The sequence below is a fragment of the Meriones unguiculatus genome, chromosome X (genome assembly GCF_030254825.1).
Source record: "Meriones unguiculatus strain TT.TT164.6M chromosome X, Bangor_MerUng_6.1, whole genome shotgun sequence".
Taxonomy (NCBI): Eukaryota; Metazoa; Chordata; class Mammalia; order Rodentia; family Muridae; genus Meriones; species Meriones unguiculatus.
In genome coordinates this window covers 133,904,865-133,924,361 of record NC_083369.1, presented here as the reverse complement: position 1 = coordinate 133,924,361, position 19,497 = coordinate 133,904,865, and the positions used below count along the sequence as shown (strand labels likewise).

The 19,497-nt window shown below is 37.2% G+C and overlaps 1 protein-coding gene across 5 annotated transcripts in view; it reads right to left on the bottom strand.

The window, feature by feature from the left end:
- Positions 1 to 19,497, bottom strand: part of Ofd1 (OFD1 centriole and centriolar satellite protein) — a 40,011-nt gene that overhangs the window by 16,617 nt on the left and 3,897 nt on the right. For 3 of the 5 annotated variants that reach the window (XM_021655615.2, XM_021655614.2, XM_021655617.2), the window contains exons 3-14: positions 17,851 to 18,051; positions 15,786 to 15,854; positions 15,676 to 15,706; positions 12,872 to 12,979; positions 11,027 to 11,163; positions 10,557 to 10,730; positions 7,158 to 7,264; positions 4,747 to 4,866; positions 2,940 to 3,013; positions 2,137 to 2,228; positions 1,182 to 1,359; positions 44 to 174 (exon numbers count right to left, since the gene is read on the bottom strand). In XM_021655615.2, coding sequence (XP_021511290.2) covers positions 44 to 174; positions 1,182 to 1,359; positions 2,137 to 2,228; positions 2,940 to 3,013; positions 4,747 to 4,866; positions 7,158 to 7,264; positions 10,557 to 10,730; positions 11,027 to 11,163; positions 12,872 to 12,979; positions 15,676 to 15,706; positions 15,786 to 15,854; positions 17,851 to 18,051 — 1,422 coding nt within the window. Of the gene's footprint in view, positions 1 to 43; positions 175 to 1,181; positions 1,360 to 2,136; positions 2,229 to 2,939; positions 3,014 to 4,746; positions 4,867 to 7,157; positions 7,265 to 10,556; positions 10,731 to 11,026; positions 11,164 to 12,871; positions 12,980 to 15,675; positions 15,707 to 15,785; positions 15,855 to 17,850; positions 18,052 to 18,207; positions 18,283 to 19,497 lie in introns of all 5 variants that reach the window. The other 2 variants (XM_060374269.1, XM_021655620.2) reach the window with 2 other exon arrangements.

The window sequence follows — 19,497 nt, the reverse complement described above, 5'->3', positions numbered from 1 at the left end:
GGAGACTGGCATAATACCAACACCAATAAATAACAATACTCACTTCACTCTGCAGTTGTTTTTGCAGAGCTTGCTTCTGGGCTTCAAACTCCTTGTGCTCCAGTGCTATAACATTTTCTGCTTTCTGTAATTCTTTTGGAAAAACCAAAAGCTCAGGAGGTGGCTGAGTTAGGCCTAAGAAGTTTTAAGAAAAAAAATTCTAGTCATTATCAATCTTAATTTTGCCTATTTCATTAAAAAAACCTAGAGAGGGTTTAAAACAGTTTTCTTTCATTGTACTCATGCAATTAATATTCTACATTACTATTCTACTAATCCTATTAAATGGCCTAAGAATAATACTGATTCAAAAATTTCAGAACAAAACAATTTAATGTATGTTAATATAACTTTATTCCTCCAGGAGCCCTCTAAGACAAAAAAAATTCTTTCAAATTCTTAAATTAACCCAATAGCCTATCTTTTCGCTCTACCACATGCAGAAGGTATTTTAAGACAGAGCTCTCCAGTTGTCACCTGTTGATGCCTGTCCCTGATTTCATCTCATCTGAACAGCAACCCACGGCAGTTAGGATCCAGAAATAAGGCTGATAGTAGTCTCCATTTGGGTCACCCAAAAGCCTCATTAATAAAGTGTATCTTATGTAGGGCAATCATAAAGGACAGTATAGTTGAAACAGGGCTTCAGTGTTAGTGTTCCTTTAACACTAGGGGTTTAGAAGAGGAAGAAACTTCCAAAGATACAACGAGTAGGCAGAAGCACACAACACTGATGGGAGGGCTCCAGCAAGGACTATGAGTGCTCTTGGCTGAAGGGCACAGTAAATAGGCAGCCCAGACTGGAGGCCAAGGTTAGGAATAGAAATAATTACAAATTCAACCTCCTCTCTCTGCCTTGTTCCAAGTGCTTACTGGCTCAAGAAAGGCAACAGCAGAGATAATGAACACTGAAAACACCCACAGAGGCAGTTATTTAACAAATATTACTTACATTTAAACTCCTAATTAAGCAATAGCAAGCAAGCAAACAAACAAACAAAACAAACAAAAAAAACAACCTCAATGTAAGGATATTAAAAGATTTCTCCTAATGTAAGCCTCCTTTATAGATATGAAGTAGTTCTATAATCCTGACCTAATGTAAGTAACAAACATGCAGATAAAAACAAAACAAAACATACGGTGTAGATGTTTCCTATTCTCTTCCAGTTGCTGTTTAAGTAATTTATTTTCTGCCTGAAGCTCCAATTTCTCTTCCTTCAGTAGTGAGTAATCATTCATCTCTTTCACCTTTTCATTCAGCAAGTGGTTTTCTTTTGACATTGTCAAAAACTGAGTTTTGACAGACTCTAGCTCCACCTAAAATTGAAAAAGGAAAATTTATATCTGAGTAACTTTCACAGCATTGCAGAAGTAAAGGCTGGAAAGCTGTCTGAATCTGAGCATCATAAATGAATGACAGTGACAATCAGAGGTCAGGCTCTCTGCAACAGGATCCCTTCTGCACTTGTGATAGGAGGGGAAGCTCAGAGCCTGTAAAAGTAGACATCTCTCCTATGAAGTGTGGGAAGGGTGTATGGTAAATGCAATGTGTATGGTGAGTCAATCCCCAAATGCCACCAATACAACTGCATAACGTAACAAGACATTCTGAAAACATAAACAGATGAAAGGTGGAAACAATCTATTGTTGTGAGGTACTTTCCTTACTCTAATGTATCTGGATCTGGATCAGAAAGCCTACACAGATCTAAAGGCTACAAAGATAAATTTAACCTATAGAATCTACTTCACTTTGTTTTAGACAGGGTCTCACTTAGCCCTGGCTGGCCTGGAACTCAAGAGATCTCCCTACCTCCTAGGCACTAGGATTAAAGGTGTGTAGTACTGCACCTAGCTATAATCTGGTTTAATTACCCAAAGTTCTAGTTCTGTCAATTACATGACAAGACTACCACTGAAAAATGTATAGTATTAGTGGCATGTAAAAACTTTACCTTACTTTATCTAAAAAATCTGTAAGAGAATAATGTAGTGATAGAAATTTTTACTTGCTACCAATGAAATATAAATAAATATACAGCATTAACCTTAACACGTCATTAGGAAAACTTAAGAAACAAGTTTGAATATTACCTCAATTTCTTTCATACGCATTACAGATTTACTGAGTTCGTCCTTTTTTGAATTAATAACTGTGAGCTCTTCTTGCAAATGAGTAGTTTTTTCTGGGGAATAAAAATAAACCAATTAAAGAGTGATTTCCTATGGAATACAGAAGACATTTAATAATTTATGGTCACTCTGTGAGACCTACTCAACATTGTCTCACAGTTTAAAGCACCCCTATGGCAGCTAACAAACTATAACTCCAGCTCCAGGAATTGAACATGCTTTACCGGACTCCAGAAGTACTGCATGCACGTGGTTCACAGACATATGTGCAGGCAAAATACCCACACACATGCAATAAAAATAAGTCTTTAAAAAAGAAATGAAGAACCAGTGAGGTGGACTAATGGGTAAAAACATTTGTTGCTAAGTGTGACAACCCAATTTCAATGCTAAAGACCTAATCGTAAAAAAAAAAAAAATCCCGTAAGTCTTCTGACCTACATGTACAGTATATAAAACATACACATTCTCCTCCTGATAAATAAATATGTAAATAAGTTTTGTAAAAAGTAAAAGCTGTATTTAAGAATATACAAGAGAAGCCGGGTAGTGGTGCCACACACCTTTATTCTCAGCACTCCAGAGGCAGAGGCAGGCGGATCTCTGAGTCAGATGCCATTCTGGTCTACAGAGTGAGTTCCAGGTGAGCCAGGGCTACACAGAGAGATCCTGTCTTGAAAACAAAAACCAAAATATGAAACAGATGCACCTTAGAAGGCTAATAACCTCTATCAGAACAGAAATAAGCCAGCCATCCACATCACCTCTATTCTTCCTTTCCTCTTCCAGGAGTTTATTTGTTCTAGCGATGTAGTCATCCTTTAGTTCCAGCTGGTACCTGAGAATCAGAATGAATAAAATGAGGAGGGTCCTCGCCATCTCCCTGGAAAGAACACTAACCCTGAAGAGCTTATCTGTGGCCCAACATACCTAAGGGTGTCAAATGGCTGAGGAGAAGCTTTAAAGTCTCAGTCCTAAGGCCAAGCAACTGAATTATAAACATCAAATGTCCACTAAAACCCTGCCTCTATACTGTAAATGTAGCCCCAAAACTCAATCACACAAAATGAAGGGTGTTATGAGTTTCCTGAAAACAACTACTTTCCCCCTGGTCTCAACTGGTACAGAGAGCATAAAAGGAAGCAAAGAAAAGCTTACCTCGAACACAACAGAGTTTGTGTCCCCAGAGATAGCAAAGCAGTCAGGTACTTATAATATGTCTGCAAATCTCCCCAGACCCAACAGAACCCTCTTAAGGTTTATATACAATTGAGAGCCTACTGGTATTATATCCATATCAGCAATAGCAAAAAGGATTTTTCCATGGAGTTTTACTTATTTTCTTCAGTTATCACTAGTCAGAGATAGGCAGAAATAAAGAAAACCTCTCCCTATAATGAACATCCTCTACCTGTACCTTTGCTGAAACAAAGGCAAATACTAAAGGTTATTAGGTGGGGCATATACAACTGCCACTGAGAAAAGTTACCAAAGAAGTATCCTTGCTCTGGGATTCTATTCACTGGCATATAAAATTCAGACTAGAAAAGCTAAAGTACCTGCACATGATGGCACACATCTGCTATCACTGAACTTGGGAGCCTGGAGCAGGAGAATCAAGAATTTTGGGGTCAATCTGGGCTACATAGCAAGAAGCAGGAAGGAAGGAGGGTGGGCCAAAGTAACCACAGCTCTTATATTTTCTCAATCCGGGCTACAAATCAAGAAGCAGGAAGGAAGGAAAATTTTCATTTTCATTTTCCTACACCACCTTTTGCTCCATTTTGTTGACTTTAGTTCCTTTCTTATGATTCTGGCCTTAAAGGGTCTTGAGAGGACAAAGCTGATCAAATTCTACGTGAAATAATTTGCAAATTGTTATGAACTCAGTGGCTATCTCTTTGACCTCCTCCCTCCTCCCCCGAGGGAGGAGCAGCCTTGCTAGGCCACAGAGGCGGACACTGCAGTCAGTCCTGATGAGACCTGATAAGCTAGGGTCAGATGGAAGGGGAGGAAGACCTCCCAATCAGTGGACTTGGAGAGAGGCATGGGAGGAGATGAGGGATGGAAGGTAAGACTGGGAGGGAATGAGAGAGGGGGCTACAGCTGAGATACAAAGTAAATAAACTGTAATTAATATAAAAAAATAAAAGTTTAATTGAAAAAATATTAATTTGTAAATTGTTTCTGACATTCATTTAAGTGGCAGCATGAGAAAGAAGACTAAAATGAATAGAATTCCAGTTTTACAGCTGATCAGCTATACAAGCTAAGCAAGTCATGTGGTGCCCTACAGTTAAAGGGAGTAATTAATACAATCTAACAATACTTACATATGTAAGGTTAAAAAGTAAAGCACAAGCCCTCACAGACACAGGAGCTATGAATGAGAGCAGCTGATGTAATCATATGCTTTAAAAACTATCTTAACTAAAGTATTGATCAAAAAGGTTTGATTTATCATAGAAAATAGTTTTGTTCAAATAAAGAACTTTGCCATGTAAATATTAGCCTTCATCACTTTTAAGCAACTTAATTCGAACATATTATTCTTTAAAAACCACCAATTACTTTAGAAGTTCTGTTTTGAGTTTCTGATCATAGTTCTCTTCAATATTCTTTAGATTCTGTTCCCATCTGTGAAGTGCCTCAGTCTCACTTTTATATTTTTCTTCTTGGATCTTCTGAGTCCTGAAATTCACAAACAAACAAATAAATAAACACATACATACATAATAAAATAAAGCAAAGTACAATCTCTGATGTATCAAGTTTGAAGAAAATGTTTGTAGGAAAGCAGACTGAAATTTATGTGACTGTACTAAGAGGAAACAAAAGAGAAAGTCTCCCCATATTTTATGAACTGACCTAGTTACAGTACATCAAACTAGGGAGGGGACAGTGGGACAGGGGTATCTGGTTTATAGAAGTGGAAATAAGTCCACACCAAAGTAGTTTCTTATAGGATATAATTAACATTAAGAAACTGTCTAGGAGGGCAGTTTTGGCACTTGCTGCCAAGCCTGAGTTTGATCTTTAGGATCCACAACTACATGGTAGAAGGAGAGAACTAACTCTCACAAGCAGTACTCTAACCTCCATGGCATGCATGCACCCAGCCACACACTAATAAATAGATTAATTTTAAAATTAAACACACACATCAAACTGGTTATATCATAAGCACTGGCCCACGCCTATGATTCCAATACTCGACAGGCAGAAGCAGAAAGATCATCGCAAGCTCAAAGCCAGCCTGATCTACACAGTGAGTTTCAGGTCAGCCAGAGTTAAAAATAAAATGAAACCATATCTAAAAATGCAAAACAAAAACAACAACAAAAGCCAACCTTGTTCTAGATGGCCAAGTAGCCATAATCAATTTAGAGGAGAATGATGTTACAAACACACAAACAAAAGTTACCTACACACATACCTTTTTTTTCTATAATACTGTTTACAACTGTTGGATCTAATTCACTAGCCTATAGATACTAAAGGTTGAAGACATGCTTTCAACATTTAATAATCTATTGATTAAATATTGATAAAAGGGGATGAAGGAATGAATTAAGGAGTGAGGGATGGAGGGGTCATATGCTTGCTATACATTTACCCAGTAAGGTCTTCCTAGTGAGACTAAATGAGTACTACTAGCAGTTCTCCACTTCCCAGGTACTGGAGAAAGAATTCCATTCTCAGAAGCACTACCCAAAGCTCACTGATCCAAGTAAAAGCTCCAGGTGTCGACACCAGCAAACTAGCACCTTCTGCTGGCTAACCTGTAAAGGCATGGAGCAGCAAAGTACACTTAATTTACCTGAATGCTTAGGAGAGAAGAGCATAAGTGGAAGTAAAAAGTTCAGTAGAGAAGAAATCAAATGAAACAAATGAACTGAGCCTACAGAAGGGAGAAAGCAATGGCAATGAACATGGTGACAATTTCTTTAATGTGTTAAGACTTCTAGAATGCCTATAAGTGCTAAGAGCAGTTTCTAATTGGGGGAAAAATGTTATATACACACACTAAAGATGGTGAGCTTGCTATCAGCTCCAGGTAAGAACTTGACAGATGAAGCATCCTGAGGACTTAGAAAACATTAAGTAGCACATCCCCCGTCCCCCTATCACAAAATATGATTCCATACAAGACAAGTTAGAACAGATTTCCTTACTGGAGTACAAAGTAGGTAAATGGAACTGGCCAAGATGCCTTGAGTTCAGCTACATATATGAAAACTATCAGGTTTGATAACTGATATAGCTGCAAAATACAAGATCTATTTGAAGCATCAGGAGTACCTCCAAGTTGTCCAGCCAGCTGATATCACCTCCACAGCCAGGAACTCTACCTGGCAGTTTTATTTTGTTTTTAGGCAGGGTATTAACACCATGAGAAATTATCCATGACACATCAACTTGGACTACTCTACTTCCTATTTTTTTTTTTTTTTTTAGTACAGAGCAGATGTACTAAAATGTAGCAGGCCTAAACAGATGATTCAAATATCCAGATTGGCCTAGAACTTACCATGTAGCTTGAGATGATCTCAAACTCATGAAAATCAACCTGTCTCACCCTTCCAAAGTGCTGGGATTACAGACATGCACTACCACACTAAGCTTTTACTTGGCTGGGGAGATGGCTCAGTAAATCAAGTGCTTGCCTTGAAGACATGAGGACCTGAGTTTAGATCTCCAACACCCATATAAAAGCCAGTAGTAGATGACAGAGACACATGGATGCCTAAAGCTTGCTGCCCAACCAGTCTAGTCAATCACTGGCCTTCAGTCCAACCAATAAAAGACCCTGAAAAAATAGTTTTGAGTGATAAAGGAAGTCACACTGACCTCTGAACTTCACAGGCACGCATGGGTGAGTGTATCTGCATATATCCTTGTAGATATCACACACACAAAATATTTTAAGAAAAGGCTAGAAAATTTAGACATAATCCAAAAAAAGAACATATATTACTTACAACTCAAAAGCTTCAATTCGTTCCTTCAGCTCTGCTTCTCTACGTCTGAACAAATCTATATCATTTAGTAGAAGCTGTCTTTGAGCATAAATTTCTTTTGTTTCAATCTGCATAGGAAAGCATTTACTTTTAGCAAGAAAGTAAAGTTGAATAAAACCAAGAACCATGCATGGAGATAACCTAGGACTCCCCCACACACAACGCTCAGATGTAGCCTATGGCAGCTCAGTTTCCAAGTGGGTTTCCTAGTAAGGGGAACAGGGACCATCTCTGACATGAACTCAGTAGCTGTCACTTTGATCACCTCCCCAAGGGGGACAGCCAGCCTTACCAGGCCACAGAGAAAGACAATGCCACCAGTCCTGATGAGACCTGATAGGCTAGGGTCAGATGGAAGAGGAGTAGGAACTCCCCTATCAACGGACAGGGGGAGGAGCATGGGAGAAGAAAAGGAAAGTAGGGTGAGGTTGGGAGGGGAAGAGGGAGGAGGCTACAGCTGGGATACAAAGTAAATAAATTGTAATAAATAAAAAAATAAATAAAAACATCAAAAAACGAACTCAGGCATTGCTTCAGAAATTCTAGAACACAATGAAAGTTACAGATATTTAGAGTAACAATTCCTCACTGGAGATTTCAATGAAGATATTTTTTTAGATTATATTGTAGTTTCACAAAAAGTACTTCCTTGCACACACAAAAAAATTTGTCCTTTAATGAATGATAAACTACATTACCATTGTTAGAAATATGGATTCATAATATCCCTAGTCTAGCTCTTTAGCATCACTCATTATTCCCTCACTGAAAAATTTGTAATTTCAGCAAGAAAAACTTTAAACATGCATATTCAGTAATGAAGTTTCAAAAGAGTCTCCATGGTTATTGACGATGGTACCTAAATGTTTCAGTTTATGGGTCATTCTGACTCAAAGCCAGTTAGCAGGTACAGGTGAACTCCTGAGGGAATGGGCCATCCCATCACTGAACAAAAAAATCAGGAACAGAAAAGTTCTTCATCTTTAACAATCTCACAATTTGGGTAAGGGAGAGAAAAACAATCACACAAAGGTGTAATGATTTCTTAACTGAAATATACGAAGACCACATGTACGAAAAACACCTGGATGAGTCACTCAGTGAGTTAAGGAAGAAGTTACTGAAGTGATATCTGGTGTGCTTTAGGACAAGGACAAGCAGCTCCAGGTTCTCCCAGCATTCCTCAGTCCCTACCTGCTGCCTTGCATGGCTGGCAACTCTCTACTGGCAACCCTCTACCCTAAATTTTCCAGGGCAGAGGCTTCCCTTCCTCCTCTTTACCATGTAATCTGACCATTTTGTTGCTATTTCTTCTCTCTTTACCCCCTCCATGACAACCAAGAGCCGCTTCCAATGAACCTAAATTCCTATAGTTTAACTTACCTTACATGAGAAGCAGCCCAAGTTCCTCATTTTTTAATTATAGAAAAAGGGAGGAATATTAGGATTTTGGAACCAAACCTGCTTCTGGGTTGCCTAACAACTTACAATGTCATCATGTGTCACCAGCCAGGTGACCACACCTGGAAGGCGTGGTTACCTTGCCCCTGAAAGGGACAACCCAACATGTGTTCCCTCTCTTGGTCCTTTCTCTCTTGGTCCCTCTTGTTCCTGGCCTCTTGGCCATTTCCCCTTTCTCTATCAAGGCGCCCCTCTTTCCCTTCTCTCTCTTTCCCCCCATCATGTCCTGCTCCCCCTTCTCTCCCTCTCTTTATATCTGCTTAAAAAATCTCTTTCATATAGATCTGTTGTATGCCTAATCGTCTTTATTTAATTTGTCCCATAACATTACAATATCAAGCTGGGTCTTTGAAGAACAGCACAGCCTTATCAGGGAGAGATGTGGACAAGTATCCAAAGACATGGTGTTGCCAATGAGGATGATAATCTTCCACACTTTCATATAATAGTAACTAAATGGGGATCTAGTCAATTAACTATAGTGAAAATAAAGTTGTTAGTCTAAATATAACCCAGTCTCTTAAACACTTATGCTTATTTTCAAAGATTAGTCTATTTCTCAGATACCCTAGATACACAGAGGGGTCCTATATAATGTTGTATAACAGGATAACAGATCTTATTCACCTGAGCAGGGTGAACTCTAGGGGGACGCACTCTTATTTTGAACATTTTCTTACAAATGCTCTGGATGCACACTGAAAACAATGCTACAAGTCCTGTTTGACTGAAGCCAGGCTCTTAGCAAACAAACAGTTTTTCTGAAGGACAGCTCTGCCTGAAATGTGACTGGGCAACATAGCCTCTCAGACCCTCAGTCATTCTGAGACTGCCATGTATCACTTCATTTTCTCCAGGATGGGGCCACTCACCTTCTTAACTGGTTCTCTTTGCTCTCTTCATCCCCTAGCAGAGCACCAAAGTCTTTAATTCTTGAGGCTGCCTTTCTCAAGTCAAATTAAACTTGGCAAAACACTGTTCCTCAATGACTTCTACTTTTCCACCCTCACAGAAAGGGGTGAAAGGTGCTCATAAATTATCAATCCTCCCCGGAGCCAGAACAGAAACCTCTTGTCCAAGCACATGGTTTGCTCTACCATTTCCTGGCTACTGCCTCAGCTGGGTGTTGCAATGTTAAGATCCTCTCTGCTTTAAAAAGCTAAACACAGGGGTCTTTCCTAAGACTGCTATTCCAACCAAGGACTATGCATGGAGATAACCTAAGACCCTGCACAGATGTAGCCCATGGCAGTTCAGTATCCAAGTGGGTTCCATTGTAATAGGAACAGGGACTGTCTCTGACATGAACTGATTGGTCTGCTCTTTAATTACCTCCCCCTGAGGAGGAAGCAGCATTACCAGGCCACAGAAGAAGACAATGCAGCCACTCCTAATGAGACCTAATTGACTAGGATCAGAAGGAACGAAAAGAAGTCCTCCCCTATCCGTGGACTTGGGGAGGGGCATGCATGCAGAGGGTGGAGGAAGGGAGGGATTGGGACGGGAAGAGGGAGGGAACCACGGGGGGGGGGGATACATAGTGAATAAAGTGTAATTAATAAAGAAAAGAAAAGCAACTCTCCCTGGTCCATAGCAACTATTTACCTCAGAGCCTCTCCTTAAATGCCTCTCTCTCCAATTTGCCTGACAAGATAGAGCCAGTTTGCTAATTGTCTCCTAATCCCAGTGTGGACATTCACCCCAGTTCTTTCTTTTCCACCACTGCAGAGCAAAGTCTACATGAGCTTGTCACAGTTCAGCCATCCCTCCGCACTCTTGATAGCAATTCCAACTGCTATCCTCTAGAGCCTTGCTTATCGGCTGTCCTTTCTGGATCTTAAATGAAGCTACTAACAGCAGTAGGACACAACCACCCAGTAAATTATGTCCAGATATTACCTCTTGGTGCTTTTTAATCCTTTCCAGAGTGTTCTTTTCCTGAGATAAGAGGGCTTCATTTTTTTCTTGACAAGTTCTTTCAAATTCACTCCGAAACTCAGCCAATTCCTTTTCATACTTTCTTTTCTCTTCCATCTTAATTTTTGCTATTTCAGCTTCTCTAAAATACTTCAGCTATGAATTGAGCACAAAAACTGAAAAGTTACTTAAAAACAGTACAAATTTACTCTTCACTGATTTAATAATAATATTCTAAAATATATCTTCATTTTTAGTTCATTCATTATTCTATTGGATTCAGTTTAAAAAGTGTGAACAAATGATATCAATGGAGATTACAAAAAAAAGAGCCAATGTGCTTAACAGTGTAGTACTCCATTCTTTAATAAAATGTTCTAGATTTCCCCCACATAGACAGTAGAAGATAAGTGGGATGGCTCTCATTAATAGCAGCAAGAACTACAGCTTACCTTTTGACACATTTCTACCTGAAGCTGGTGCTGTATTTCTTTCTTATATTCATTTAACTTTGTATCTAAAGATTCTAGCTTGGGACGATGAGGAAGAGCATCTGCAAACTGATCATCGATAAGCTGAAACTTCTCGGCTATTAAAAAAATAACACAGCCAATTAGGAAATATAAAATCAACTCAGTAAGGTATGCAAGAGGTCCAAGGCAGACTATATTAAAGGAGAAGTAGTCTGTTATCTACTTTAAAATATATTCAAAAACCGAGATAAGTTGATAGATAAGTGATGAACAACGATAATACAAATTTCATAGTAGCATCTATGTAGGTAAATATTCACTGTAACATTGTTTCAACTACTCTGCATGTTGGAAATGATCATAAATGGGCGAGGGCAACAAGTACAAATCAATCCCTTCTCAGTTGCTAAGTACAGAAGGCTTGAATTGGACATGAATTAAAGTTAATACATGTTCAAGACAAGGATTTTAAAAGCATAAAAGTTATGTACTTTAACTCTTGCATTTTATAGATAATAAACAAATGGCCACAGAATTTGAGTGACCTCCAAAGGGTTAAAAAAACTATAGCACAACAAGGCTCACCTCAAGGCCTGCTGACTTTCTCATGGCAGATCTCTTTCTAGGAGGCCCTTGGCCCTCAAACCAACCATGAAGCAGAGGGTAACCCTGAATCCCGTACACACCACAAGCTAAGACAAACAAACAAAAACCCACCACCAGAGCACATACAGGAAGAAAGGGATAGCAGTAGTAGATTGAAATACTGAGTGTTTGTGGCAGGCATAATTGTGGGCATGTTTTCCAGCTACTTATTTCACAAATAAGCCATAACCACACAGTCTGACCCAGGACTTTCTAGCCACATGTGGTCACTGAGTATTTAAAACGAGACCAATCTGAATTGAAATGTGCTCTAAGTGAAAATGATATACTAGATCTACAAGAATTGCTATAAAAATGTATGTGAATTATCTCATTAATATTTTTATGCTGAAATATTGTAATGTTTGTGGTTAAATAATTAAAATGAATTTAACCTGTTTCTTTTCATCTTTTTAAATGTAGCCACCAGAAAATTTCAAAATTATCACCAGAAAATTTCAAAATTATCTGCACTTTTTATTCCTGGAAAGCTTTCCTTCTCCTTCGCAATGAACACATAATATTTTGCTAATGGTATTAAACCTATAATTAAGGGCCTAGTTGTAGAAGACAGTTTTATAAATGATGAATTCCTTATCTTTCTATAAGTTAATAGAACACTGACCAAAACATATATTAATTTAATGGCTGTAAAATAAACTCAGAGAAAACATGAGATGAGTTTCCTAGTTAAAGAGAGGTTAAACTCCACAAGTAAAACAAAACAAAACAAAAACAAAAACAAAAACAAAACAAAACCTTGGTCTTGGGATCCCTACATAGATGGCCAGTGTAGCACTGGTATTCAGGATAGATTATGACAGTGGAAAGCAATTTCTGGTCCCTCCAGCAACACAATTCTGGAAAAAAATTAATTACTTTGTCACCTACATACAGGTAGCATTCTTCCAGATTTGGGGGGGATCACATACTATGATAAATAAGGTAATTTTCTTCTTCCAAAAACAAAACAAGGCCAAGTGACATAGTATGCATCTGTAAATAACAGCATTCAGAGGAGGCAGAGGAAAGACAATCAAAAGTTTGAGGTCAGCTCCATCTACACAGTGAGTTCAAATGCAGCCATGGCTACATAGTGAGACCCTATTTGAAAAATAATCAAGCAAAACAAAAAATAATAAGATACCAGCAGAATTGAAGTAAAAAGGCTATAATTACCTAGGGACACTTTGCTAGGAAATGTGGTGCTTGTCTGAGTTTCCATATCACAGCTCTCTTTATCTTGATGATATTCTGCCAATTCCTTTAAGAAATTGATAAGAAAACCTAAAAGCACAACATAGTTTTGTTTTAGAACATCATTCAACCATTTCATTTGTTGTTTACAAGCCTTGGTTTATAATATTATCATTTGATTACTGAAGAAAGCTTTTTCCAAGCATAAAGCTTAAAACAAATATAAGAACTGCAATAAGAACAAAAAATATATAAATTTACATGTTATAAAGTCAAAAGACAAATGATATATTGGGAAAGAGTCTGCTATACAGAGAATTCTTGCAATGGCAAAGAACTTTTACAAATCAGTAAAACAAAACAATAAAAGGAAAAGACACAGACAAAGTTAACAGGAAGAAAATTTAAATGTAAAATAAACATGAACACCTTTTAAATGTTAAACAAATACATAGAAACCCATAAATAAATGCAAATTAATAACATAAAAGAGAGGCTACAGTTTCTATATAACATTGTTAAGATTCAATTTGCTGGTAATGTCAAGTGCTAACATGGAAATCTAGGAGAGCAATTTGTCAGTATCCTCATATATTCCAAATGCAGATTTTTTTTAACTTAGTTACTTTGAGTTTACACTGCCCTTTCAATAAGGACACAAAGTATACATGATGCATACTTATTGCTTCTCATAGCAAAAAGCAAACAACTGAGTCTCCATCAATAGGGAGTTAAATATCTTCTTTAAAAATGGTCTAAACAGTTGAAAAAACTCCTGCTTCATTGGCCAAATTAAAATCTATCTTTTATTCCTTCATACTAATGATTTTAACATTCTACTCCCACAACTGTTGATTCCTTTACATATGCAGAGACACATGGAAACCTCACAATTCCCCCTCACAATCACATATCTCCCCTATCTAAAAATCAAACAAAAACTACTTAAGTTCTCAATCATAATGGGAATCAGTTCTCTCTTTCTACCACGTGGATCCTTGGGATGGAACTCAGGTAGTCAGGCTTGGCAGAATGCACCTTTATGTACTAACCCATCTCACTGGCCCAAATTCCCATTGCAACAGTGAGAAAGTGGGCTCTTACTATCTACTACCTATACGCTTAACTATAATTTCATAATTATTACTAAGTCCTGCCATGTAAGTAACTATCACCTACAGTACAGTCCAATTCCTTTGGCTGTTAGGCTCCACTAATTTCCAAAGTTAGGATGCTCACGCAGCACACTGCAAGCTCAAGTGAGAATATGATAGTAACAGTTTGGCCACAGTCTACATTCCATCCAGAGATCACCTAATGTCCTAAATTTGAATTGTAGTTCTCCTTGTACTGATTTTTGCCAAAATTAACAAAAGGTTAATGGTTAGCAGAGCTCTCCAAATGTTGGTACTTGGATACTTAACACAACTGCAACTCCAGAAATTTTATTGGATTAAGCTCGTAACAGATGTTAGATGTTTTTTTGACACAGAAGCATTTAAGGAGACTATGGAAACATGGGCAATAATCTTTTAAGGATAATATAAATATCTATAGTAAACAGGATTATTCATAAATACTGCTTCAAGCTCTAAATCTCAAAATTTTGGTAACAAGCATTACTTGTATATTTAAGGCCAGTGCTTTCTGATTTGCAGCCGTGTGGATAAATGAATTCAAAATCAACTAAAATCAAGTTCACTGTTCAGTCACAATAACCCCATTTCAAGTACCACATGAACCACTACATGGCTACCACATGAGATAGCAGAGACAGGCATCTCCATCAAAACAAGAGTTACACTAAATAGTACACTGCCTTGGAGTTCAGAATGTAGGGTCTATTCATATACTTAGTAGGATGGAATAAAAGACAGTCATTCTTTTATTTTAAATAATTCACTTGTATTTAGACTGCCCAACACCTTATTTTGTTGTACAAATGGATCCAGCCTTTGGAAGCTGTTTCACCGTAGAATGTGACATAATGAAATTCAATTGTGATGATCTATGTCTATGTTGCAGGAAACCTAGAACATCTTATAAGCCAATTTTCTTAACTGCTACAATCACCACTTCTAAGAGACAAAGCAATTAAATCAAAGACTAATGGCTGGTTGAAAGAACACATGCCAATGTTGCTCAGTAAGTTCTAAGCTTATGAACATTCCACCAGGGATGGCAAGACAAAAATTCATACACTGCAACATGCCACAGTACCAAGTCTAAAATATGATCTGGTAACAACAGTAACAATATCCTATATGAAAGGCCTTATCAAGGCCAGTGTTGAGGTAATTTATCAAGACTGTATAAAATTTTAATTTATAAAAAAAACATTGGTATTTTAAAGAAACTATTAATATACTTAACACTTCACAAATTACATTGAAGGAGGATATCTAATATACAAATATACTCAGCTCATGTTACTAGATGTTTTCAGGGGAGGGGAGTTGAGTTATTGCATCAATGTTCTAAACAGTGGGTATGCTGTAAATAGCATTTTCATTGTTAAGTTCTTGACTACTGCTTGCAGTGTCCTTACTTGAACATCTAAGCTTTATTAAAAAGAGAGAAATGTGGTATAAATAACCTATGTTTATCAAAATAACATGTGGATGGCTGCTTATTTAAAAGAAAGCCATGGTCATCAAAGAAAATCAAATGTTTTTATTTTAATTAAATCTTCTTTTCTTTTCCCTAATAACACCAAGCTTCGCAGTTTTGTAAGGAAAAGCACATATAAATATCTTGCTATTCTCCACAAAGATGAAGGCTCCTACCTTTTTGGTTTTCTTTATCAAATCCTGAAATCTGTTAAAAGAAAATATTTCACCATTATTAACTGCTCATTTATAAGTAGCAAATCAACAGATCATAAAAACAATCTTACCAGTGATCTGTAGAGACTTGAAGAGGGGTTGATTCGAATGAGTTGTAATAAATCTTGCATAGTAAATAGCTTAAAGAGAAAAAAAAAATATTAAGTAGCCAAATTTGTGTACCAATAAGTTTAAACGATTAAGATGTTACTGAATATAAAATTAAGATTCATTTCAGATTTAAAATATTATAATTAACCTAATGATTCAAAAATAAAGTATTTATATTAACAAATTGTTGAGGTAAAAAAATCAAAGACTTTTTTTACTTTTTAAATTACATTCATTTAATGTGTGTGTTAGGAGGGCATGAACATGATATGGTGTACATGGGGAGATCAGAGGACAATTTGTAGGAAATAAATCCTTCCTTCATGTGGGTCCAGGGACTCCAACTCAGGCCATCAAACCTTCGCAGCAAGTGCCTTTATCTGTTAATACATCTTGCCTGTCCAGAAAAAAAAAATCTTTAACCAAGTTATTAACCTCTAATTACTAATGGGAATAAAAGAAATGATTAATGCCTTACAGATGACACTCAATTATCTGGTGAATCAGTGGATATATGAATGAATTTCAGGATCCTTATAGTTATTTTAAAATGTAAATAAACTCCAGGTTTTATTATTCTTACAACTACTACTGACTACTGTTTCCCTGAAATATTTTTAATCGTACATCTATTCTTGATATACGTATTTCCACTATAGTATGTATTTGGTACTCCAATACAATGTATTTACACATGGTTTCCCTCTAAAGAAAAGGTTCTATTTGGCATTTATGTTATGAGAAACTATTAATGATATGGACTGGTTTGATTATTACTATAATTATATAACTACTACACAGCAAACAAAATTATAAAATGTATCAGTAGAAAAAAGATGAGCTACAAGTGAATTCTTGTTTTAAGACAGGGTGTCATTATGGATATCTGGTTGGATTGGGACTCACCAAGCTAGCATAAAAATATGGGATTCTCTTCTGTTTCTCTAATACTGAGATTACAGATGTGTGCCACCATGCTTAGCTTAAAAAGTAAATTACTTATCCTGACACATTGAACATAGTTGTTAACAAAGTACAGCATATTTAAAGTTTAATCTTTCATAGGAATACTAACACTGTTCGTATTTCTTAAACCTTCTGTACAATTACAAACAACAACAACAATAAAAACCTACAGAGACAACACCAGGAATGAATGCTAATATAAAAGATAGACTTGATTAACAATGGTCCAGTTGGGATCATTGATTGCAGCCAATGTATTCCTAGATGTGAGATATTGACGGTGTGGGACCACATGCATGGGGGAAGGAGGGAGAATTTATGAAAACAATGCTCAATTCTATCCCAAACCTAAAACTACTCAAAAACAAAATTCTATTTTAGATAATATACAAGTACTGAGGATGTTTGTTAAATATAACTTTAAAGTAATTAATAAAATGGGACTAGTATATTCAATGGTGACCAGAACTAGTTAAAATCACTAGAAGAGTGACTAAACCATATGATGTGTGCTTTTATATTTGGGATCTTTATAGATTTCTTTAAATTATGTATTTTGCACTTCTCTTATGAAACTACAAAGCAAAGAAATATCTGCAACAATCTAAAAGGAACACATGTTAGAAATCAAAAGCCCCTGTAATGCTACTTAAACACTGTGTGCAAATCGAAATCACTTCTTCATCCTTCTACAGTCTGCATCATCATTTGAAACAAGTATGCTACCTGCAGTGTACCTAGCACAGTACCAATTTCACAGTGAACATTACAGAAATGGCAGTTAGCAGTCTAATTTAAACCACATGGAATGTAACATCACTTTTAGCTTCAAAACATTTAGTGATGTCACATATCACTATTTTATAAAAGATGAAAATGCCAAAGCATTAACAACAGTCACATTTGGTACTCATTTGTTATTCAATGTTTATGCAAAGATGGCTTCAATGATGAACAAGAAATGAAGAGAACCAGTCAAGTGACAATCAGGGCATGTAGCACTTCACAATTATCAGAGGAAGAAACTATCAAAAGAAATTTCAAAACCAGCAGACTTACCTTTTCTTTCGCCAAACCACTTTCTGGAAAGAAAACAGAAAGTGAATATTCATAGCCACATCTCTGTAAGTGATCTGCCACCAGTGAGTTAGAAGCACCTATTAGGAGGGCACTCCCTTCCACTGAAATAGATGCAGGCTTCACTTCTCCACTCAACACGGGATGCATCAACTCCTGAATTAACTGGTTCCGGAGTTGGGTCTAGCGTGGAAATAGAAAAAAAGACAAAAGGAGATACATTTCACCAGAGTAGAAATATACCCAGATCTGTTAGATTAATTGAACTCTTTAATTTTCAAAATGCTTCTAGATCCATAGGCAGAAGGTAGGAATCACTTTCTTCATAATTTGTCTTACCCTTCAGTGGACTTGGCCAAAAGCTTTCTTTCCCAGCTCCCACATCCATTGTCTGTAGACCATAACTTGAATTCTCTAAAAGAAATTTCAGCTGCTTGTAATCATAAAATCAAGTCAAAGGGAAAATTCTGCCATTTCCTTCCAACTGTGGATTGTGGCAGTCTATGAAAGCAGTATTGCTCAATCCAGTTCATTAGCATATGATGCAAATAAACCTTAGCTGTCTCCCACCAGGGTGTCTCTGTGTAGCCCTGGCTGTCCTAGAACTCACTCTATATATAGATTGATCACTCTGGCCTCAAACTCAAGAGATCCACCTGCCTCTGCCTCCCAAGTGCTGGGATTAAAGGCACATGCCACCACACTCAGGTTACAACTTAGTTCTTAATAGAGAAATAACATACAGGAGGGAAACTAGTAAGTCTCATATCACATATCAAGAATGTACTTTGGGGCTGACAAGATAGCGCAAAGAATAAAGGCACTTTTCATGCAAGCCAGATGACCAGAGTACCTGAGGTGGAGGAAAGGAACAGACTCTCAAAAAATTGCCCCTGACTTCCACATATGGATATGCACAGTCATGCATGTACACACACACTTTAGAAAAAAAATGCATTACCACATAGGATATTTATTCACATGTTAAGCCACTGGAACATAGATTTCTCAGCACTGATAAATGAGGAAATGAAGGGTCAGAGTAGGTAATTTTCTTCATGTAACAAGATTGTATTAGCCATTTGAATTTTAAGAAAATCTCCTAAATCATTGAGATTATTAGATGTTAAAGTAGTTTTCTGCATATAATTTGAGGTATACAATTGTGCTGAACTTAGCAGCAAGTTACCTAGATTATTGAGGTTCCACAGGAAACAAAATCTAATCATTTATTTCATACATGGCAGCACCAAAAGTAGTCCTTGGTTTAACTTTCTGCTATCCTTAACTATGGTAGAATGATTGCAGCTAAAATCCCTTTCATAGGAGACAAAAAGAACATCTACCCCTCCCAATGACAAATGATGCACCAAAGCTCCCTCTGGGGAGCCACTGAGTTTATTAGATTTGCTAACAGAGCAATGGGTGAGGTATTATGGGTTGGAGTGTAGACGTCCTTAAGGCAGCCACAATAAGGAAGGTCTGCACCCAGCATGGTAACTCCCCCAAAGCTTCCCCAATCTATATACCCCAACTCACCCCCCCCCCCAGGAATGGGGCCATTTGCAATTATAGTAGAAGTGCAAACAACTATTTGAGAGGAATGGTTGGATACTCAAGTGAGGGTCC